This window comes from Pelodiscus sinensis, chromosome 3 (genome assembly GCF_049634645.1).
Source record: "Pelodiscus sinensis isolate JC-2024 chromosome 3, ASM4963464v1, whole genome shotgun sequence".
Taxonomy (NCBI): Eukaryota; Metazoa; Chordata; order Testudines; family Trionychidae; genus Pelodiscus; species Pelodiscus sinensis.
Window position 1 is genome coordinate 187,535,888 of NC_134713.1, and position 25,163 is coordinate 187,561,050.

At 42.5% G+C, this 25,163-nt stretch overlaps 1 protein-coding gene across 6 annotated transcripts in view; it reads right to left on the reverse strand.

The window, feature by feature from the left end:
• MACROD2 (mono-ADP ribosylhydrolase 2) overlaps positions 1–25,163 on the reverse strand; it is a 1,395,588-nt gene that overhangs the window by 1,069,166 nt on the left and 301,259 nt on the right. For all 6 annotated transcript variants that reach the window (XM_075925642.1, XM_075925641.1, XM_075925640.1 and 3 more), the window contains one exon: positions 16,793–16,822. In XM_075925642.1, coding sequence (XP_075781757.1) covers positions 16,793–16,822 — 30 coding nt within the window. The remainder of the gene's footprint in view (positions 1–16,792; positions 16,823–25,163) is intronic.

Below are 25,163 nucleotides of genomic sequence, written 5' to 3' on the forward strand. Positions count from 1 at the left end.
GCCCAACCAGTGTGCATATTCCCCCTTCCATTGTTAAAGGGGGCTTAACTAATTCTTTGGGGTTTAATCCCATCTGGGGAGTGCTACCTCAGGAAGCTGGACCCTAAACCGCACTCTCTTTGGACCTGAAGTGGTTCAGTGTCTGTACTGCTTCTCAGTGGGGGCAGGGACCTCAGCTCAGGGCCTTGGCTGGGGAAGACCAGTAGAGCTGACCCAGCAGGACCAGGCGGTGAAGAGCCCCAGAGAGCGGAAAAGCGAGAGGCAGTAACCATGGGTATGTCTACACTACAAAGTTAATTCGAACTAACAGACGTTAGTTCGAATTAACTTTGATAGGCGCTACACTAGCGGTCCGCTAGTTCGAACTTAATTTGAACTAGTGGAGCGCTTAATTCGAACTAGGTAAACCTCATTCTACAAGGACTAAACACCTAGTTCAAATTAGCTAGTTCGAATTAAGGGCTGTGTAGCCACTTAATTCGAACTAGTGGGAGGCTAACCCTTCCCAGCTTGCCCTGGTGGCCACTCTGGCCAACACCAGGGAAACTTGTCTGCCCCCCTCCCGGCCCCGGAGCCCTTAAAGGGCCACGGGCTGGCTACACAGTTTGTGCCAGTTGCAAGGCTGCCAGCACCCAGCCAGCAGACCCTGCACCTGGCACTCCACGAGCCAGCCACCCGATGCCACCCAGCCCTCCCCCTCTTCCCGGGACCAGCCTGGCGGCTCCCAGGAGCCTGCCCAGGGCTGCAAGAGGCGTGCGCCCGCTTGGTCTAGTGCGGCGATCATGGACCTCATCGAGGTTTGGGGGGAAGCCTCCAATGTCCACGATCTTCGCACTAGCCACAGGAACACAGCTGTCTACAGCCGCATGGCTGACAGCCTGGCCGCCAGAGGCCACCAGTGGACCCGGGAGCAGGTCGACTGCAAAATAAAGGACCTGCGGCAGTCCTACCCCCGGGCCTGCCTGCCAGGGGCCGAGCTGGAGGCCGAGTGCCATACCTGCATGAGCACCGCTCCGACGGTGGATCTCCCCACACCGAACTGGTTCCCGAAGGATCGGTAGCTGTCCGGCGTGGAGAGCTTCCAGAGGGCGATGGCCACACGCTTCTGGAGGGGGATGGCGGGCCTCATGCGAGTGTCCTTTCTGCGCAGAGCAGGGGTGAGCCACTCGCAGAGCTCCAAGAAGGTGTCCCTCTTCATTCTGAAGTTCTGGGTCCACTGTCGGTCTCCCCAGCACTCCAGGACGATGCGGTCCCACCAGTCGCTGCTGGTGTCCAGATGCCAGATGCGGCGGGGCATGCCAGCGCCCAGGTGCTGCCGCAGCTGCGCCATGGCCCCCAGGGTGGCCAGGCGGAGAGGCAGGGGGCTGATGTGCACCAGGTGGAACCAGGCAGCCTCCAGCCATTGATGGCAGGCTTGCAGCAGCAAGTCCATAAACTGCACCAGAAAGTGCAGGGCGAGCTCTGGCGAAGGGAAGCACTGACACAGATGGGCGCAGAGAAAAACGCTTTGCTGTCCCTCAGCGAGGTAGGCAAGCAAGCGGAAAAGCTGAGAACCAGCTGTCCAGGGGGGTCCCTTTAAGCACGGGCCTCAGATAGGCTCAGACAGCAGCCACACAAAGCAACTACTGACCTGATGCCCTGCCAGAACTGGTTTCAGCCGCTCTTAAATGCACCCCTGCGTCCAATCAGTGTGGACGCGCTAGTTCGAATTAGCAAAACGCTAATTCGAGCTAGTTTTTAGTTCTAGATGCGCTAGTTCGAATTAGCGCTGTAGTGTAGACATACCCTAACTTAGCACCCCGGGAGGCACCCCCAAGAGGTCGTCTGTGACCGCACCCCATCACACAACCATTTAAAAAAAATATTTTTACTTTCTATACAGACGTAATACTAGTTTCTCTTCAAGTGATTGTGTATATGTGCCTGATGCACTTAAGTGCCTGATGCACTTAAGTCACGTGAGTCCTGCATGCACGTTTCCTGCTTGCCCTCATGCCTCAGACCTAGGGTACATCTAAACTACAGGGCTTTTCCGGGATACTGGAGGTATCCTGGAAAAACTCCGCTGTGTCCAGGGAACACATCTGCTCTTCTTTGCAGATGTGGAAGAGCAGACACATGCTCTTCTATTTTTTTTTTTTTTTTTTGGCAGAAGAGCAGAAATGCTCAAAGGAATCCCTGTCTTCCTTCTCCCAAAAGGGAGATTTAGCCCAAATTTGGCCTACTGTAGATGGGCCGAATTTCAGAAAAGCCTCTTCTGAAAATACTATTGGAAAAAGATATGCAAATTGCAGATCACAGTTTGCGTACCTTTTTCCGATAAAGCCCTATAGTGGAGACATACCCAGGGCTCTTCAAGTTAGGGTCAGTTAAAGCTAAAAAACAGCACAGAAAAATGAGAGCCAGGACTGGTGGATGTAAACAGACTTAATGGGACCACAGGAAACTTGGTCACACCCATAATAAGTGAACATCCGGATAACTAAAATCATGCCAGACAATGGATATCGCCAAACCAGAGCATGCTGGACTACAGAGGTTCAACCTGTACTTCTCTTTCTATGATACTAATTTACATCTATGCCTGCAGGGGAACGAGTGCAAATGGTACTGATCAAATAAGAATCCCAGGCTGAGAGAGAAGCAGTGTGGACGAGCACTTAAAGCACTGAAACAGAAATAGGATTCTGGGTCCTATTCCTGGCTCTGCCACTGAACTGCTTGTTGATCTTGGGTAAGACACTTTCCCTCTCTGGTTCTCCATTTCCCTCCCATGCTAAATAATTTTTGAGTATTTAGCCCTATGGTACAAAGACCATCTTTTACTTCATACGCTTTCAAGCACAATTAAATTTCTCTGGGCTGATATACACTACTGATAACAGGCTGTTTTCTCAATGGTACAAATATTTCCCCTAGTGAGTATCTGAATTTTACGTAGGTAATTATACATGGCCTACCGGTTTCAAATGAACTGTTGTATAGTGTTGCTGTACTGTTTAAATACTGCTGTTCATCTTAAAGATAAAAGAAGTGACCCTTATGTAGTATGTTATGCTGCAAACAACTTTAGGCTCCCTGGATAAAAGATAATTCATAGTAGACAATCAATCATTCATTAGTAACACAAGTTAAAATGAATACAGAACAGGGGTGGGTTTTTTGGATCTAACGTTAATTTATAACTGTGTTTTCATTTTCCTATTTTTTGAGCACCAATTGTATACAAATATAGATGTACAATAGTGGTGCTGGAACTGTGGAGTGCTGCCATACATCCTGGCCCGAAGTGGCAATAACAAACACCAAATACATGGTTTTGAAGGTTTCCCACACTATAAAATTGTTCTAGCACCCTTGTGTACAATGAACGCTGGGAAAACACAACAACATTACACTTTTACTTGTTATTACTCCATGGGTTATTATCGTACAGGTTGGACCCCACTGGTCTGGCACTCTCAGGACCTGAACGAGGGAATTTGAAGACCAGGAGAGTACCCTTGCCACCAGCCCCTTATTCCTCCATCCTTCCCCAGCACAAGCTCCTTTGGCCTTGGCCAGGCTGCCAGCTTACCGACCCCATCCCTGGCCCCACTTCGGCTCTGCTGCTAGCCCTGCAGCCAAGACCGCAGCCCCACTACCAGGCAGCACACAGCATCAGCCCTTTTGCTGGGCAATACGTAGTCTCGGCCCCACTGCTGGGCAGCAGTCGGCCCCAGCTGGGCTGCTGCAGCCCCACTACCACCACCACTAACCCAATCTGTGCCAGAATCCCAGCTGCTGGCCATCCTGCCCCGGTGCTCTCACATATAGGAACATCTGTGGTTCTACTGGACCAGAGTCCTGGTTTAGGGAGGTGTAACCTGTATATCATAAAACACTGAGACCTTGTTCTCCTTTTTTAGAAAAAAATATCATGTTACAATTTTATGAGAGTTATTTGTCCTGACAACTGTCTTTTGCAGCATTTCAAAGCTGAAATTCTCAACCTATAAAATAATACAGGAATATATTCGAGGGGAAGCAGTTTTAGTCAAGATTGTCTTTCAACTTGTCTAAGGAAATGTTAAAAGGATGGCAAAAAACGCAGAGTAAAGCTGGCACACCTGGCTGTAGTCTGACCAGCATTCCATGAAATTTTGATTCAGGCACACAAGATCCCTACTAAGTTCACACCCTTTTCTGACAAAATATGGTATGGGAAATAATTCAGACCTCAAAACTTTTTAAAAAATAAAGAGCCCTCTATTTTATTCTTTTTCATTATATCTCCCTCAGGAAAGGCCAGCGTGGCTATGAGACAGACTTTATACAGCCTGAGGGAAAGGATTACAGTTGCCTTATGTAGCCTGAGGGAAAGGATTACTGTTGCTTAGCTTTTGCAGAAGAAAAGGGAGCTACCTTAATTTATGCCCTTGCAAGCTGGCTCTATATTAACATGTAGCATTGGTGATGAAAAATGAAAAATGAATATGTTAGCCTCACATTAAAAAATGAATTAACATTAAAATAGCCTGGGACAATCATCATTCAGCCAACAAAGACAATCACAGGACTCTAAATTCTCCTACTTGTACTGAGCCATGAAATATTTTTATTGATTAATGCAGAGTATTATGTCTATCACATGTGTTGTACAAATTAGGTAAAATGGCACAATTTTTTAAACTTCAGAGTTACATTTAAGTTTTAATTGTAACACTTCCGGATAATTAAATTTTATGTATTTTTGGTTCATTGGTGCCCTTTTATTTACCTTGAAACTGTTTATCTTAAGTCTAAATTCTTCATGCTAAAATGTCTTTTTCATGCTGCATCGACTCTCGAAAGACAAGAGGGTAATAATACTGCATTTGAACTCTTAAAATTAATTGCTCCATATATCCTATACACAGATATCTTATTTGAATAATGGTACCATGTTTGCAATTTTCTAGCACTGATGAATCTGACCTATCATCAGAAAAACGTGATTTCCTTCAAACTAATGCATTTGTTATCTGACTTAGTATATTATTAAGAACACCCATACTTCTAACTATGACGACAGTTATTTCCATATAAGTGTCTCTCCAACTATACAAGGAGACCTCACCTCTGTCTTGGGCAGCTTTACCATACAGTCCTCTTCTATAAAAACAAATTATCTAACAAATCCACCAATTCCTTGTCATACTCTCATTTTCGGGGACAAGTTTTCTTTTTAATCTTGTGTGCGTTGTGCAGACAGGTAGTCCTTGCAAAAACACTAACTGCTTGCAAGCTCACAAAAGAGATTGAGTTACACTGGCTTGGGACAGAAGTCCCACCCTACAATAAACCACCTCTGTGAAGGAACAGTTGCCAAATAACCTAAGGTGCAGGATAAAGGAGGCAATAACACCAAAGATCTCACCCTTTTGTGTTTGGAGCACAAACATTACCCATAAGACTCATGGAATCTCTTAAAGTTGCATCCCCTTTCTTGTGCAGGTATTTGAGTCAGGTTGGACTGATCTTCATGAAAGCAATTTTATATCCTTTTGTGAGTATAGTTAAAAGCAAGAAAATAATTGCAGCCACTAGTTTTAATTAGCTTCTGTTTCAATGTTGGCAATCATCCTAAAATAAAAAGTTTTATTCTAATGTATTTGCTTACATGAGACAACAACAAAAAAACCACTTTAAAGTAACGTGATAGTTTGGCTTAGTGAATTCCTGGACATTCAGGCTTTAATTCTGCATTACGATGAAACAGGCAAAAGGGAGATTGATGATGTGGGGACAGGGGAGGTGGGAACTGCTTTGGGAGAGGACTGGAAATCTGAGGGAGGGGAAGAGCCAGGCAATAGGTGGACAAGGAGACTGGGACAAGGAACAGTGAAAGGTGGAACTGGGGCAGGGCGACACATGAGAAGGAGCTGGGGTCTGGGAGGAAAAACTGAAACTAGATGGGCAAAGAGACCGTGGAGCCGACAGACTACAGCAAGAAGCCAAACGAAAAAAGAATGGATATGGAGCCAGGAGAGCAACTAGAAGTCAGTCTGGTGATGGGGAGTTAAGGGAAAGAAATTCCAGATGAGGAGCCAGAAGGGAGGAAACGGATTAAGTGGGGGGAGGAAGAAAGACTAGGACTCAGGCAATAAACTCAGAGGAAGAGACAAGCATTTGCTGGGGCAATGAGATTGGGGCCCAGATAAGAAGCCCTGGAGAGGAGGCTGACAGGTCAAGTGAGAAACATGGGACTCGAACAAGATGGGTAATACAGGCTGTCCCCGGGTACTTACGAATGGGGCTTTTCTCGCCCTGGAGGACGCGGGTGGCGGGACCGCCCAGATGCACCACGGTCCCGCCGCCTGGGTCCTCCGCGGCTTTGCTCCGCGTCTCCCTGGTCTGCTGGGGGGGGGGGGGGAGGGCGCAGATAGTGCAACCCCCCCGCCAGCAGACCAGGCTTTTCTCGCGGACGCCTGTGGTAGAGCAGCCGGGGCACTGCTGGTTGGTCCCGCAGCACCGCACCTAGGCGCTGCGGGGACCAACCCGGCAGCACCCCAGCTGCTCTGCCCCAGGCATCCCCAAGTCAGCCGCTGCTGAAACTGACCAGCGGCTGACTACAGCGGCAGACTACTTCCTCTGACCTACCCGGCAGTGCCCCAGCTGCTCTGTCCCAGGCGTCCAGATTCAGCTGCTGCTGAAACTGATCAGCGGCTGATTCCAGGAAGCCCGGGGCAGAGAAACTCTGCCTCAGGCTTCCTGTAGTCAGCCGCTGGTCAGTTTCAGCAGCGGCTGAATCTGGACGCCAGTTCCGACTTACATACATATTCAACTTAAGAACAAACTTTCAGTCCCTATCTTGTACGTAACCCAAGGACTGCCTGTAGATATGACTGGGAGAGGGACAGATTGAAGAGGATGGAGCAAATGGGGTCAAGCTTGAGGAAAGGCATGAGGCTGTGGCCACTTAAATCACATGACCTCTTTAGTTACAGAAGGATATTTTCCACCCCCACAGGACTCCGCCTCACTCAATGCACAGGTTAGAGCGGTTGTGTGAATGAATTAGGGCCATTTGGTGAAAGAATGCTGTGTATCAGACTTCTGCCTCATCAGCTGCAGAGGTTGAAAGATGTCTGATGAATGACACTGGGGACTTTGGCCTCATGGTTAAGGCAGTTGAATGTGAGAACTGGATTCTATCCCTGCCTCTGCTAAAAAGTTCCTAGGTGACACCAGGCAAGTCCCTTAGACCAAACTTTTTGCTGGTGGTCATTAATTACATACTTCTCATTTTCTGAGTGCCTGACATGAGGCTCCAGGGTCTGATCACAGGAATCGTGCTTTGAACATAGTAATTGCTATGTAGTACTCAGTATTCTGAAAAGTCAGATCCGTGGTTCTCAAATTAAGCACCCAAAATGAGTGGAAAATGTTGACCTTCAGCTATTTGCTTCAGTTCTTCATCTGTAAAATGTGGATAATAACCCACCCCCTCACTTCACAGGAATTTTTTGGAAGACAAATTAATTAATCTCTTCAAAACGCTCTGTTACTATCATGGTTACACCCATGAGGAAATATTTCTGTTTTCAGAGCAGGGTTTGCCCTTGGGCCACACACTGAACAGTAAGGTTAAAACAAAATACTGACTAACTGCTCATTAAATAAGCACTGTCCATCCTGTGAAGGAAGCAGTGCTCCTGTGTGATCATGCAATTAAAAATTATAATTAATGAATATGAATAAGTGGGCCATTATAAAAATGAGCATTATTTTGGCATTTCTTAATTTTTGTGTTTCACTTTGCAATCTTAATAATCATCTTTTAATTTTCATTTGTGTGTGTGTATTATAGGTCATTCATTCAAGGCTTAACTGACTCCATGTTGTTTTTACTGGTGCAACAGTTTACTAAGTTGTTGCCCAATCCAATACAAAGCTGATTTTTTTTAAAGTTTTCATGACTGTAAAGAGCAGATTGAAAATATGACCCAAGCATAACCAAAAGATTCAAAAGCCTGAAGGCATTATTAAAAAAAAAAAAAAAAAACACCATTCTGCTGATTTTGTGGTGCCAGACTCATGGTTTCCAAAATGTTTGGGGTTGGCAATGCTGGAAACAACCATCTCCTATCCTCCTGCAGAACACTAATGTTTTAGGGACTGGTTATATTTTTCACAAATGAATGTTATCAAATGATTTTAAACTTTTGCTGCAAAATTCAGTGAAACTTTGCCATAAGTATCAAGGATCACAACCATAGAATTTAAGTATAATTTGCTCCATAATATATGGAGCTTTTGCCATCGGGAAAAAAAATGTCACTTGTTCATCTTGCCCTATGGGAGGCTGTACAGCTTAGCAAAAGTCCTCTGCATAATTTGAGTCTAGTTCCCTATATACCAGAGTGGCAACCTCAGCAGAGTTGTAAAATAGAGGGAAGTGTCTATTTCTGCCTGCAGGTCAAACATTTAATAAAGTCATTTCATTGGTACTGCTTATCTAAATCAGTTTTGGCTCTAGACAATTATGCCTACTATCAAAAAATTACATGTAGGGCAAAATATTTGCAAACGTTTAATTTATATATAGAGTATGACAAAATTAAAATTTGTTTTGTGGCTTCCAAAACAGTGATGAGATTATTTTCCACACTTGGTACAACATTTAAATTACATGATGCAAACATTATTAGTTACTGATTTAAAGAATAAGATTATATTTCAAAGCCAGGAAAAAAATAGAAAAGATTTGCAGTTCCTCATTTAGGCACAAATCCTACTTTTTCTTCTCACTGAAGTTTGAGAATCTTTGCTATTAATGAAATAGGATCAAGTCTTTAACCTAAAGAAGGGGTCAGAGGTGTTTTGTTTTTAAAATCAAATGAAACATGTCTTCAATGCAGCATTCTGTTCATTCTTATACCATTGAAAGGGATATTGTCAAGATTGTTAGACATGAAACTGACTAACTGTGACAGTTGTCCCAATTTGTAGATTTTACCTTAAAGATGCCTGGAAAATATTTCATTTCCAAGCTAACCTTAGTAGCCTGGTAAATAAACACAAACTCAAAACATTGGCTTAGTATATTTTTCATTATAAACACACGGCAGTTTGTGCTATTTTCTAGCACTAACTCAGCCTCCATGTTCTTTTTTAACAGACTACTTTCCAAACATACATATTTTAAGACCTTTGCTCTGCTTCTTGTTAAGTGAAAAAATAATTGTTTCCTGCATCTGTTTGCTGATTGGCCTTTATCATTCCTATACTGAAGAGTGCACATACTGCCATAGCTTTAAGAGTGAAGTATACCTAAGAAGGGGCAAAGGAACAGAGATTCCAAAATTCCACCTAATCAACAGCTTTAGAAAAACAAATATATATATGAATATATAACAAAATCAGAAATGTCTGTTGTATGTTTATAAAGAACAGATTTAAAGGAAAATGTAAATATAAAGTTTGTTTATATGCTTGGAGAATGTGGCTAATTTTATTTTGTCCTGTATATAATTCAAGTGAAGTATATATTTTTCAGAATTTTGGGGGGCTGGGCATTACATCATTATCTTAAGTATGGGTTAATATATATTGTAAATTTCGTTCTTGATGTTTTAATTTCAAGAACAGACAATGAAAAGAAGAAAAGTCCCTTATGACGGAGTTTCCTGCTTGGATTGGTCATGACTACCACCTTTAAATCTTTACTGTGGTTGTGGCAAATCCCAATATCATCATTAGCTAAGGGGCTGTGATGTTTTTCAAGAAATGGAACAGTACTGCATAATTACTCAGCAGGGTGCCTTCCTGAAATGGAATTGTAACGTGTTCATGCTCTAATCTCATGTAATTTAAGAAATACATTGTATTTATTTTATTTTAATTTTAATTTCTTATTTATTTAGTTTGTTTATGTCCGCTTTATGTTTCTATTACGCGGGAAATATAAATTAAACTCCTGCCATGTACAAGACTACAGTTCAAGTCCCATGTTCAGGAATGATCTAAGAAAACTGTAGAGTCAGTATGCTCAGCACCCTGTGCGTAAACATTCATTTACTACAGACTCCCACTGGCTGAATGAGGCAGTAACATTAATAAGCTTTGTAAGCAGTTGAGGTGGCCAGCATAGCATAGAACAGGGGGCTGACAGAATTGCCCAACCCTGGGCAAAGTGAGGAGGGCCCATGCTCCCAGAAGGTGCAAAGCCTTGGACAGAAAGGACAGGGCTGAGGACAAGCAGCCTCAGGACCACCTGGACTGTGACGGGCCGTGGCCCCCCATGAGCCCTCAGAGAGGCCTGGAATACACTATGTGTGGCTTCAGCACCAATTTCAAGGACATAGGAGTCCTAGGCCCTTTAAAATAGCTCCCCCCCACACCCAGGCCCCCCCCCCCACATATACTGGTAGGCCTGGTGTGGTCACCAAGATTCCCTCTAAGCTGCATGGCAGCACAGCCCCACAGCTACTTTATGAGCCCCACCCATGGACTCAAGATTGCCGCACATGCAGTTGCCTGCTCTGAGGAGAGAGCAACGCACAAGGACTAGACAGAGCATTTCTGGATTAAGTGTAAACAGCCCACTGAGCTACAGAGTAGCCTAGATCTGAGCCATCTGCATGACTCTCGCCATGAGCCTAAGGGAGAATCTAAGAAGATTTCTGCATTCTGGTGGGAAAAGACTGACAGACAGAACATCTGTCCTTCATTTCAATGAACCAAGCAACATATACACATCTCTGAGGGAATAATAGCCTGAAAGGAAAGCCAGTGCTCAAAGCCTGGGGATTCCTGCATTTGAAAGTGGCATTAAGAAAAAAAAAAACATTGTTAGTTATTTACGCTAAGCAAATAACTAATACCATCAATTATTTACATACGCTGTCTAGCAGGTAAAGGACTATGAGCTCAAGATGACATAGGGAATTCCAATTCTTAGCCACAGGCAGTGAGAAAGAATTGGGAGTGGGTCAAGACAGCCTCACCTTTTACATTCTAGGGCTAGGTCTACACTACACATTTTTTCAGAAAAAGCTATGCAAAATGCGCTCCGCACTTTGCGTACCTTTTTCCAATTTTTTTTTGGAAGATGCTTTTCCAAAGTTTGGCCCATCTACACTGGGCCAAATTTTGGAAAATCCCCCTCTTTTGGAAGATCCCTTCTTCCTCATAGAATGAGGAAGACAGGGCTTCCAAAAGAGCACATTTGCACTTCTGGGGGGGGGGGGGGGAAGAGGGGGAGAAGAGCAAATACGTTCCCTGGATGCAGTGGAATTTTTCCAGGATACCTGCAGTATCGCAGAAAAACCCCACAGTGTAGACCTACACTAGGTCTGAGGCATGAGGGCATGCAGGACACATGTGCATGCAGTAATCAGGTGGCATGAGTGCACTGGGCACATATACACCAGAAAGGGGGGGGGTCGTATACATGTACATTACTTCTGTATAGAAAGTAAAAATATTTTTTAGAAATGGTTGGCTGAAGTATTTCCATAGCTTTGAAACTTCTAGATGCAGTATTGGTCAATTTCCCCCTACTCAAAGAGAGAGGGGACAAAATGATGAGAGAAGGAGGTTCAACTCTTAATTTTCTTTACTTAAAAATGACAGAATTGCAACAGCTGTCTTCTAACAGCATTTTAAGAGGTTAATGAGCAACTAAGGCTAACAGTTCTTTTGCCTTTGGTTATCAGTTTGCTTAGATGACCATTGTTTCACAGGAAATCTTTGTGTCTTCATAGTTATCATCTACATATCTAATGGAGACTTTACACTAGAGAGACAAGGTGAGTCAGGGTTTATCTTTTATTGGACCAAATGCTGTGGGTAAGACAGACAAGCTTTTAACCTTACACAGATCCTGCTATTACCACTCTAACATCCTAGGACCAACACCACTTCAACACTGCATACATAAGGGATTATGTGACAGCATACAAAGTAACAAATAGCTTTTGAAGCTAGTTGAATGGCAAAATGAAACAGATACATTTGTTGGGAGATGTCACGGGCTATAAGTACAATAGATTCTCAGATTTCTAAATACCTCGGGACTGGAGGTTGGTTGTAACGCCGAGAGGTTTGTAATTCTGAACAAAATGTTATGGTGGTTCTTTCAAAAAGTTCACAACTGAACATTGACTTCATACAACTTTGAAGCTTTACTGTGCAGAAGAAAAAATGCCGATTTTCTTCTGTCTTGTCTTTTTTGGGGGGGGGGGTAGTAGTAGTATACATTTAACTTAGTAGTGTATTTTAGTGTCTCTCAGACTTTCCACTGACATACCATTGGGACTGTGGTTAAGACAAGTAATTGAGGAGGTCTGGATCTTTAATGTGAATAAAGAGTAGCCTGTGGAATGAATGATGTTATAGAATGACAAAGATCCTTCAGGGTTTGTCTACATTTAAATGCTATAGCTGCACAACTGTAGCACTTATGCATAGATAACACCTATAGATTTTTCACATCCCTGAACAACACAGTAGTGCTTATCAGGCTTCAGTGTCTTGTGTGAAGTCGTAATGGTCAATGTTTGTGGGCACTGATTGGCTGAAATCTCCATTTTGCCTCTTGCAAGAGAACATTTAAGATTTACGATGCATGAGTATCTCAGATCTAGTTCTTGGCAAAACATAGAATTTTATTTCATTCTACTTGTAAAAACAGCACCTAATGTGAGATTTCTTTTATAGTCCCCATTTATATAGTGAAGAAATGCACTCAGAAGTTAAATATATGGTTGATGATTACATAGTCTATTCCTTTAAACTGTAGGCTAAAGACTGAAGAGGCAGTCCAAATTACAGTTAAAAGTTTTGCCAGCACAGATCTGTCAATCAGGGTATGATTTTTTCCTCCCACCCTGACTGACATGTTGGCAAAAGCACTAGTGTTGATATGGCTATTACAGCAAAAAGAGAGCTGTTTTGCTGATGTAGCTTCATTTGGGGAACTGGTTTAAGCTAAACCAGCAAAAGAACTATTTCGCTGAAAAGCTGTTCCTCCATGTTTGGGGTGGGACGAAAGATGCATACTGGGTTTATCTATTGATACTATTTACATTCCCAAGAGGACATGAAATTGTACCTCTTGTCCCCACTACATTATATATACACACACATCTCCTTCTTAAATAATGTTAGGCATTAGGGTATGCCCAACTTTGATGAACCAATGCATATAAAACCTACAGCAAAAAAAGATAGTTTGTTGCTAATTAGTTTTTAAGCTTGAATTGCAAATATCATGTATAAAGAGAAAGAAGAACAACCCAAAGATTATCATGCAACAAGTGGTTCATTAAGTCCAGAAAATAAAGAAAGAATATACCTTCAGAGAAATAACTGAGAAATGGTAAAGGCAAAGGAGGAAAGATGGACTGTTGAGCAGGAAAGACGATGGTTCCAGGACTTTTCCTTGTGAACAAGGTGTGCAGGATCATACGAGTGCTTATCACACAACATACGGCCCAAGACACAATTTTGGGCATCTCCATTTTTTACTGTCCCACCTAACGAGACATCTTAAGATGCTTGATTTTCAGAAAATGCTGAGTCCTCCCACCATCTCTGAAATTCAGCCCTTTTACAAGGTGTTACATTTTGTACATAAAAAAAATAGAGCATCAGAAATCACTAGAACCTTTTGAAAATACTGGCAGTGGAGCAGAAGGGTCAGTGCCTTTTGCATTTATCCACTGTTATACTCTGGGAAACATTAGAAACAAATAATAATAAGTAATTGTCCTGCACAAATTAATAGAAGCGGTGGATGGTAAACCTGGCAAGAAATGTGGACCTGAAATAATGTGAAAAATGAAATAAAACATGTCAATTGGCCTGGCTCTTCATAAAATCCAAATTTCATTTTAAGAGAAAGAAAAGATTACTCATAAGACTCTTAATGAAGTCCAGGAAACTTTTTGGAGTTATTTGATAAGCAGAAAGAAGTCTAAAAAGAATCTTTAGTTAAATATAGAAGTCTGCCATTGAAAGAATAATGAAAGTTTCTTGGCTAAAAATAGTCATCTAAATAACTATAGCTGGCATCTTTCATCTCTCTCTTCATTCAGTCGTAAAAATATACATGGAGATGTAAAAATGAAATCTAAGAATCATCATCAGTTTGGCTCTAAGAAACCCAATTATACTTAGATACTCTGATCAGATGAAAAAAAATAGTTATATCATATGGCACAAAAAATAGCTGGCACCTAGTAAAACCACTGTCAGCTGAACCAAAGGACAAACTTGCTAATATGTTTACCAAGAAGTTGGTCCATTAAGTCTTCTCCAAAATAACTGATTAGAAAGTTCAGGAAAATGACACCAGGGTTCTTCACACAAATCTATTCCAATTATTATGAGTTCAGTGCTAGAAAGGTTTTAGAAAACATATCTAGATTTTAGAAAACACATTTTTTTAGATGAAAGGCATTTTCATAGTGCTGTAAAAAGTCACATGTAAGAGAGAGCCCTTGGAACTGAATTTCACTGAAAGCAGATCTACAGAAAGGACTTTCCCCTTATTGCCCAGCTTTGCTGGGAGAAATTTGGAGTTCTGCCTGTACCTAGGAAATCAAAAGGAGCAAGCTGGGAATATTATTCTGCTAGCTCAGTGGTTCAGGTATATGACCACTGTCATGCACTGAACTTTTGAGGACACAATTTTCTCATTTTAGCATTTCTCATTCTCAATTTTCTCTTCTGAGTGTAGAGCTCACAGACTCTGATTGTTGGAAGGTGGGACTGAACCTGCAACTTTAAGGGCTAAAGCCATGTGCCTCTACCAGCTGGCTTTTAGCTAAAACTGTAAGACCCAATTTCACTCTCCCTTTCTCAGTGGTCTCAGTGTTACTCGAGCATGAAGGCTGTTCACTTTGTCGCCTACAGCTCAAACATCTTTATGGGAAACTCTCTTTCTATTGGAAACTCTATTCCCTGTGTTCGGCAGGGATCTATGTTTACTCCCCACCCAGAGAGACTGTTGTCCAAGGCCGTGTATATTCTGGTAGGATAAAGAGAAGTCTGGAGCCAGTATGCTGCTGATCTGCTTATTGTGAGACCTAGTGAACTGAACAAAGCTAGTAGCTCCAGTACCACTTGAGTGGCCCAGTCCTGAGAGTGACCAATTAAATCAGTTAGTTAGAAAAAGGAAACTCATTTGATAGAGTCACTGAGTGGCCAACATGATCTTTACCAAAACACTCTAGTCAGATTCCAGGCTGAATGGATAAGAGCTGATTAGAAAGACCATCAGCTCAGCACAAGCCTTAATGTTTTTAGAGAGAGTAAGTGATGATGAGTTCTTGAATGTCCTCAGGTTCACCAGTACCAGGAAAACTCCTTGATTCACAGTATTTTTGAAAGATGATTCCCGCTTTTCAGAGCACCTTCTCTGCTTTTCCGGTTCAATTTCTGCCTGTCTCAAAGCTACTCTCAGAAAGTCAACCTTTGCTACCACATGTTGATGCCATTTTTGTTTCTCAGCCCTTCTGGCATCAACATGTGGTAGCAAAGGTCGACTTTCCGAGTGTAGCTTGGAGAGAAGCAGAAATCGAACTGGAAAAGCAGAGAAGGGTGCTTTGCCAAGCAGGAAAAATCCCAGCTGGAAACTAGTCATCAACCTGTCTGTCAGACTGAGTGAAGAGGATGAACTACATTCTGTGGTGCCACAGTAATAGGATATCAACTTCTGAAGTACAGCCCAGCAGCTGAATAAATACTGCCTGAGAGTTGGTAACTAAAACTTGTCTCCAATAGCCAATTCTCTAGAAATTTGATTGGACTTTGAGCACTTGCTTTGGTTTTAAGATGTCAAATGGGAATAAATACTTGAGAGAATATAGTAAAATTTGGACTAAAAATCTATTCATGTTTAACTTCTTCTCCAATGTAGTTTTGAAGTACTGTTTTCAAAGGAGAATCCTCTCTTCATGGTTCAGGAATAACAGTTGCTTATGCTGTTAAGGTTGTTAAAACAAAGCTTTGGTTTATCATTCCGAATCTCAAAAGCAACAGCAATCTTCTTACTGAATCCTTTCTTTTCCAATTGTGTATGTAGACTGTAATCATCAGGACCTTTTAATCCTAGCCAGAAAATTTTCATCTCTTGTAAGCTCAGGGCTACAGTATTATAACACATGAAAAGCAAACTAATGTTTATTAAAAGGGGAAAGTATTATGTTTCTGAACAATATTATAAGCAACACCACCATGCAGTATACAAGCTTGTGCCTTATTTAATCAAAACTTTAAGAGTTCACACCAAAGTAAAACAAAAAGAAAATATTATAAATAAAGTCCTATTCTACTATATCACCCACTCTCAAAGATAAGGGGTGAAAATCTGAGATAAAAATGTATGAACAATTTTCTTTTCTAAATCATTGAATTATCATTGAATCATTGAATTATCCATGGGCCATAAAGGCCCACAAAACAACTTGAAGATGCATCATAATGGTAGCAATGCAACTTAAGATAACCCAACTTTGGTTTTTGAATGGCTCTAAGGTATGGCCCAAATAGAAGACAGCACAATAATCTAATCCTGAGGTGACAATGGAATGGATGACAGCTACAAGTTCCATATCTGAAAGGAATACTTACAACCTGCCACTTCTGTGTAAAGGATAAAAAGCTCGTCTAATTTTCTATTTATTCAGATGGTTGTACACTTATAATTTATTGTACATAAACAAGATGCTCTGTGTTAATTGTGGTTATTCCCAAATCTCAGTTTTGATCAGTGCATACATAGTATTTTTGAGAGCAAGGAGAATGTTAAACAAAGACTTACCCCCTCCACCTCCAAGAAGACTGGAATTAGCTAGAAAAAGCAAAAGGAGAATAATTAGCATTATATTTAAATATGAAATGCAACAGAAGGTGAAAGTATGTATTTATAAGGTACAAAATAATATTTATAGTGTAAAATTGTTGAAACTGATTATTTTTATTATAGAATGTGTACATTGTACTAAAAAACAAAAACAATTCAAATTACTGTTTTTCATTCAAACCATTCCATTTTTATGCGTTTGTCCCAAGACATTACCGGTTCACATTTTTTAAAAAATATCTAAATTATTCTCAAAATCGTTATCTGTAAAATATCATGTAACACTTCTGGGCTTGCAGATTATTAAATTGACAATAATTTACTAATTTACTAATGAAATTTAGTAAATTGACAGTAATTTACTAATTTACTAATGTAAATAGTAACACTTTTAAATTGCACAAACTTCTGAAATTATATACAGGCAGTCCCCAGGTTAAGTACAAGATAGGGACTGTAGGTTTGTTCTTAAGTTGAATTTGTATGTAAGTCGGAACTGGCACATATTGTAGGGGAAACTCTAGCCAAACATTTCTCCAGAGCTCAGTTTTATTCTCCCACACCTCACTTCCCTCAGTCCTTTTTCTCAAGCTGAGGTGTCTGCTGAGAAAAGCCACTCCGCATCTCCCTGGTCTGCTGGGGGGAGAAGGGGGCGCTAGCTTCACGTCTCCCTGGTCTGCTGGGGGGAAGCAGCTAGTGCGGGGTTGCCTCACCCAGTTTGTAAGTAGGGATCCGATATAAGTCGGATCCATGTAACCCGGGGACTGCCTGTATTGTCCAGGAAACATTACTTTGTGATAACCAAAAAAAAGGCACAAAACCCCTTGTCAGTTTAGAGATCAGCAAATGAGCTTTCCTGTCCTCTGTAATTAGTTCTCCTGGGTCTCTATGACATCTGGCCTTTGAAAATTAGCCAAGAGCAAATTATTCTCTAATCTGTAAAACCACAATTAATGAAATACCCACAATGGTCCCAGTACAAACCAACAGAGTTTTCACATTGTTTTCAATGGGATCAAGATTTCACCCAGTAGATTTACATACTGCTCCACCGTACCTATTTGGCTGTCTGTCCAAGTAATAAAGAGTAAATTACTTATAGACAGCAATAATTAGCAAAATAAGACAGTTCAAGACAGCTGTTCAAATCAAGATTGTGTGGCTATAACCCATCCCCCCCGCCCCCCAAACTTGGACACAGGAAAAAAGGAACAGTAATACTATAAGCTTGAAAAACACTAATCCTATAAGAATCATGACTACTGGACTAGTAGTAACTTATGATCACCAAAGTTATGAATTCCAAACTGCTTAAATCGACACTATAAGTTGTAAGGTGATTTTATTTCAGTTATTAAGATACTCATACACTGTTTATTTACAGTAAAACCTGTATTATCCAGCATGCCTGGGGATTAGGGAGTGCCGGTAACCTCAAAATTCTGGTTCTAAAGGGGCGGGGGGAGCGGGAGACACACGGGGCCTATGGGGGGGAGACGAGAGCAGTGCAGGGGGCCAAGATGTGGCCTGCTGGGGGGGGGGGGGGCACGAGCAGGGGCAGGATGCAGCCTGTTGAGGGGGGGTGGAAACCAGGGAATGGGAGGCAGAGATGGTGGGGGCAGCCTGACAGAGGGCGGAGGAGCCATGGGGGGGATGCTTGCTGCTTGCTTCTGGCTGCTATTCACCCCTTCCCAGCAACAGAAATTTGCTGGCTTCCAGATGCTTAAGTTCCAGATAGCGTAGGTTTTACTGTAGTTTCCTTTTTCATTAATTTTCTCCTTCGGGTTATTCTCACATGCCTCTTTTTGTCATACCATCAACATTCATCTCTCCCTAACACTACACAGGCAGCGTTACAGTCACCAACCTACATTTCCCTTAACATAGCATAGCGTATTTAGTAACTAACACAAATACCGCCCTTTAAAAAAAAAAGAAAAAGAAAAATGTCCTTGTATTGTTATTTACTGTTATCAGCCATAGAGATGATCTGCAAAATACTAGCATCGAGACAACCTGTAGACCTATACAAGTCCCTTTGCAAGGATAAAATTATATACAGGCAGTCCCCGGGTTACGTACAAGATAGGGACTGTAGGTTTGTTCTTAAGTTGAATCTGTATGTAAGTCGCAACTGGCGTCCAGATTCAGCGGCTGCTGAAACTGACCGTCAGTTCTGACTTACATACAGAATCAACTTAAGAACCCCAGGCGTCCCCAAGTCAGCTGCTGCTGAAACTGATCAGCAGCTGATTCCAGGAAGCCCGGGGCAGAGCAACTCTGCCTCGGGCTTCCTGTAGTCAGCGCTGGTCTGTTTCAGCAGCAGCTGACTTGGGGACGCCTGGGGCAGAGCAGCTGGGGTGCTGCTGGGTTGCTCCAGTAGCGCCGCTCCTCAGTGCTACTGGACCAACCCAGCAGCACCCCATCTGCTCTGCCCCAGGCGTCCTGATTCAGCCGCTGCTGAAACTGACCAGCAGCGGCTGAATCAGGACCTGGGGCAGAGCAGCTGGGGTGCTGTTGGGTTGGTCCAGTAGTGCCCAGAGCGGCGCTGCAGGACCAGTCGACAGCGCCCCAGCTGCTCTGCCCCAGGGTCCAAAACAAAAGCCTAGTCTGCTGGGGGGGGGGGCGCGCAGCTAGTGTGCCCCCCCAGCAACCAGGGACACGGGGAGCAGAGCCGCAGCGGCAGCGGGGTGCCGCGCCTCTGAGGCTTTGCCAGAGCAAAGCCTCAGAAGCGCGGGGAACCGCCGCTGCTGCCGCTTCAGTCCCGGTGCCTGTGGTCTGCTGGGGACTGTCCCCAGCAGACCACAGGCACCGGGACTGAAGCCGCAGCCGCGGCGGGTTCCCGCGCTTCTGAGGCTTTGCTCTGGCAAAGCCTCAGAAACGCGGGAAGCCGCCCGGTGCCCCTGGTCTGCTGGAGACGGTCTCCAGCAGACCAGGGGCACCGGAGCAGCTTACGAACGGGACTCTCTCGCCCCGGAGCTCGCAGGTAGCAATCCGCCACCTCGACCTCCGGGGCGAGAAAGCCCCGTTTGCAAGTGCGGATCCGACATAAGTCGGATCCGCGTAAGTCGGGGACTGCCTGTATATGGCAGAGATTAACTGGAGGCTTTGATCCATGTATTTTTACTACCTCTTATTTTCACTAAATTTCAAAGTAAAACCTAACCAAAGCATGACAAAGAATTCCACAATAAGCAAACAGATGATGTATTCTTTATTTTTCTAGCACCTTTTAAACTACTACTTTAACCGTCAATATCAACCCTCACTGCAATAAAATGAATCAGGACATATATAAGCTAAAATAAGCAAAATAGTAAAATCCAAAAAACAAGAGAAAAAAAAACTCGTACCAATACATCATCTAACACTATCTTTCTGCAATGTAGTTCTCTGAAGTGTAAGAGAACTTTGTCCATTCTAGTTTTAATGAACCCAAGTTCCAAGGCTTCAAACACTTCTCTTGGGAGTCTTGCCTACGATCTAATAGACCCACTCTTGAAAAGTTTCCCAGGATATCCAGCTAACATTTTATAATACAAAACCAATCCTCTAACAGCTTAAATCACATAAAATTCCTTGAGGAGTCCAATAGCACCTTAAAGATTGTCAGATTTATTTGGGCATAAGCTTTCATGGGTAAAAAACAATTTCATCAGATCTGACAAAGTGTTTTTTACCCACAAAAGCTTATGCCCAAATAAATCTGATTGTATTTATGGTGCCACATGACTCCCTTGTCTTTTTATAGATACAGAGTAACACAGCTACCCCTCTGAGACTTATGATTAAACTCCTCTTCTTCCTTGACAATTTCTATCTTTCAAGTTTTAATATGTTCTACAAGCATTTATCACATTAATTGGCATTAGAAAAATAACAACAGTAAAAATATTTTAAATGAAGATGTTGGCCACAATGTATCTACTACATCTATTACAATGAATAGAGTAACTCATTAACATTCCTTTGTTTTACTGTCATTGGTCTTCAGAAGAGAAAGAAAAACTAATTTCTTACTATGCCAGAAAGCGCCATTCTTGAATTAGATTACCAATACCCTTTCTATAAACAATTAGGGGAACAGTATGTCCTTGAAAAAAAACAATGTCCCTATTCTCAGGGCTTCTCTCTGCAACCTTAAGAAAATATAGTGTTTGTCCCACTTATTAAAAATCCTGCAGATTAGGCACCTAAAGGAGATTCCTGTTAGCTAAACCAACGACACTGAAAGCTTCTTAAGAACTCCGTAATGCTCACATTTTTCCACTCTGCTTGCCTTTTCCACCCTACAAAAGCTTCCAAACATCATCCCCTCTGTGACGGGGAGAGCATACCCCACCCTGAAGGGGGGGGGGGGCTAAGACTCTGTGGGCGGAGGAAGTCCCACCCCTTTTCCCAGACTGGGCATGCTTCAAGAGCTGGAGCAGTATAGGAGGCAGCAGAGCAGCTCAGTCTGGGCTGACCATTGAAGGACCAGGACCTCCTGCCAGAGATCCTGAACTGGAGAACCGGGAGACAGCCGCAATGTTAACCCCATGGAACCCCAGGCTGTGTCTAGACTCTCTGTCGACAGAGAGATATAGATTAGGCATCTCGAAATTGCTAATGAAGCCGGGATTTAAATATCCCACGTTTCATTAGCATAAACATGGCCGCCGCTTTTTTCTAAATGGAGCTTTTCCAGAAAAAAAAGCGGCAGTCTAGATGCGAATCTTTCTAAAATAAAGCCTTTTTAGAAAGAGCCTGTAAACCGCACTGACTCTGGCTAGTAAGCAGTACGGCCCTAAACTGTGGGCTGCCAATTACTGACTCTGGACAGAGGGCCATACTGCCCTGGACTAGCGGTTATTTACTGACTGTGGCTAGTAACCCGTGTTGTCCTGGACTGTGGGCTGCCATTTACTGACTCTGGCTAACGGGCCATATTGCCCTGGATTATCAGCCATTTACTGACTGTGACTAGTAAGATGTACAGCCCTGGACTGAGGGCTAGTTGACTCTAACCAGTAAGGCATACTACCCTGAACTGAGGGCTATATAAATCTATTGACTCTGGCTATTGGGCCGCTTATGGACTTGGGGTTGCCTAGAGACTGGTGGAGTGTTACAGATTATAAGGACAGCCAAACCCTTTTGGCCGAGGAGGTGACGAAATTAGGTCACCCCAAGACAGGGAGTGCATATGCCGCCACACCCTCCATGAGGCTTGTAGACATTCCTGTCACACACTGTCAGAGGTTCGCTGAGCCTAGGAACTAACTACTGGTGCACATGACCACCTGTAATGGCTACAGATACTGATTCAGTCCGGGACAGCAGTCACGATTCTTGTCCTCCTCCCCTGTCCTTGTCCTCCACGGAGCAGAGGATTCTGGGGAAAACAAGAAGGAACCTGTTTCTGGGATGAGTGTATATGAAAGACTGTGAGAAAAGACTAGGGACTTCCTGTCCTCCATTCCCAAAATTACCTTCCTGGCTCCACTTCCCTGACCTTTGCCAAAAGTGCTCTCCCGCAATCTCCAACCCATAGCAAGCTCCCAATTTTCACTTTGAAAGTCTGGTCACACCATATACCTTGAAATATGCCTTTAAACAAGTGCCTATTTATACCAAGCCAAGTGACAGCACACAAATTGCCTGCTGAAGATGAGCTGTGTGTGACTAAAAACCTGTCACACTGACAGAAATGGGTCCAATAAAAGATTTTATCCCACCCACCTTGTCTCTCTAGCACACAAATCAGGCAGCCTGTAGTGTAGGCCCTTAGTCTACAATTTACACATGCTAATGGGACATTCCTGCATTCCTTACGCTAACAAACTCCTACTGAAGTGAACTAGAGTTTGCCTGGGGACAGAGTGCAGTTTTTGATCCTGAAGAGTAATATAGCTTTTAACTCTAAAGTTTTAGGCTTTGTCTACTCTAAGAGGAAGGTTGCTGCTGCCATGATCCATTTTCCAGAGTTCAATTTAGCAAGTCTAGTTAAAACTTGCTAAATTGAACTCAGAGTACACCCCCACTGGCATCTGGTATTTCTCCCTTTGCAAAAAGTAAGGGAAGCCAACGGGAACCTTTGCTCCCATTGCCCCACCACTGTGGGGACACCACGAAGATTGGCTTAAGGTAAAATCAACTCCAGCTATGTGTTCTACATACCTGGAGTTGTGTGCCTTAAGCAAAGTGGCTGGGTCAAGTATCGGCCTGGCCTTAGATTTGGTACCATCATGGCACAGGTAAAAAGAGAGTTCCTGAGCCTTAGACTAATCCCTAAGGAATAAACCTTCACATTAAAAAAAAGTTTGCCCACTGGGTTTTGAACCAAACCCCAATGAGGCGCTTAAGGCCCAGAGCCTTTGAAGACCATGGGAGTTCAGTTAACAACGCTCAGCACCTCTCAGGACTGTGCCTTTATTCCATACTCAAAACAAATGATCAGAAGGCACAGGACAATCAAGGAAGTCCCATTAGTGCATGCCTGGTTGGACCAATGCAATTGACCTTCACTCAAAACACCAACATTCTTCCCCCCCAAAAAAAACAGAAAACACAGCTCATTTGCAAATCATTTGGAGGAAACCATTTAAACAAGGTTGTGGACTATATAAAAGAGACCTTAAGTTGTTAAGATATATTCATTACCCAAATGTATACATTAATATATTTTACAAATATATTTTAAATTTGAGCCACCTAACTTAGGTTAGTGAAGACATTGACTAATAATACACACAAAACTACTATACATCCTGAAATTTTGTATCTCTTGAATGTTTGGGAAAAGTAAATTTTTGGGAAAGTAAATTTGGCTGAAGCAAATGAATTTAAAAATCAGTCTTCATAAAAAATGTTTTAATATTTAAAAGTTCAAAAACTGACTTTAAATGGGCATATTTATTGACAGTAACACTTATTATCTGTTCTCAATTCAGCTGAATTTAGTAACTATAAATGACTAGAATACTATATTTTTATGATGTACCTGGGGATAACATGCTTGTGGCATTGTTAACCATACAGCTGAGTAGCACAGGCTACTGTTTTTAGTAGGGCTCTCAAGTGATTAAAAATTTTTATCGCACGATGTGTACGCTGCCCTTTCCAAACATAGCCCCAGGGGCAGCACCGCAGGAACACGGGATCAGCAAGAGACCCCAGCTGATCCCGGGCTGCATTGCACTGCCCCTTTGAAACACCAGGACAGTGCTTCAAAGGGGCGGCATCACACTGCTGACCCCAGCTGCTGCCCCTCTGAAATGCAGAGATGATATTTCAAACAGGCAGCGCTGCCCGGAACCCAGGGTCAGCTGGGGACTCCAGCTGATCCCAGGCTCCTACTGTGCTTCCCCTTTGAAATGCCCTGGTGGCATTTCAAAGGGGCAGCACCACAGAAACTCCTGCGATTAACGTGTTTAAAAAATTAACATGTTCATTGTGCTCTGCGTTAATCGCAGGCATTAATGTGCATTAATTGACAGCCCCAGTTTTTATTTTTAGGGAATACTCCTCTGGCACAATTGTAAAAATATGATTTCTTTTGGGACCATTTCTTTGCAAAGGAGTAATGGCACTGGTAAGTTAGCATCATATACCCATGCAAAAAAGTTTACTTGATATTGTCTGATGTAGGTAGCAGATATTTAAGCTTGTTTTGATATAAAAATAAATCCTTGAGATGACAGATACTTTTTTTTAATGGTTAAATTTATTCAAGGAGATATACTTGACAATGGTGTGAAATGAAAAATGATCTCTCTCCATCGACACAATTTTCATTTAATTAATTAGACTTCTTAGCAGACTATAATTTATGAAACAAGCAGCCACATTTCCTCATACATATTTTGTAAAACATCCTTACCCATCGCTGCATTTTGTTTATGATCAGTTCTTTTAAAAAAGCAGGAGAATAAAATAGATCTGTGAGGAAGCAACTTTGCCTCATGGACACTAAAATGTTTTTGGACCGAACTGTTGGTGATACAAAAAAGCTAAAAGTAATTTTATAATATGTTTGATAAATAATACACAGCTAATTATGAGTTAATACTATCATCATTCAATTTTGCAGGAAATGCTTTTCTTACTAATCCATTACAATCGGAAGGGAGAAAAATAAAGTTTCATTAGTAGACTCAGGAGCAGATTTACACAAAGTTATTTCAATGCCTAATATGGAATTTACAAAAGCACTTAAGTCAGCTAAATAAGGTTGAGACACACTATTTAAAATGTCTTTCAGAGCTTTAAATATGCCCATCTTCATAAAACAAATGCTCTGGGTGATTGGTTCATCTACTCAAGAAAACGACTTTCTGAAGTCTGTTAT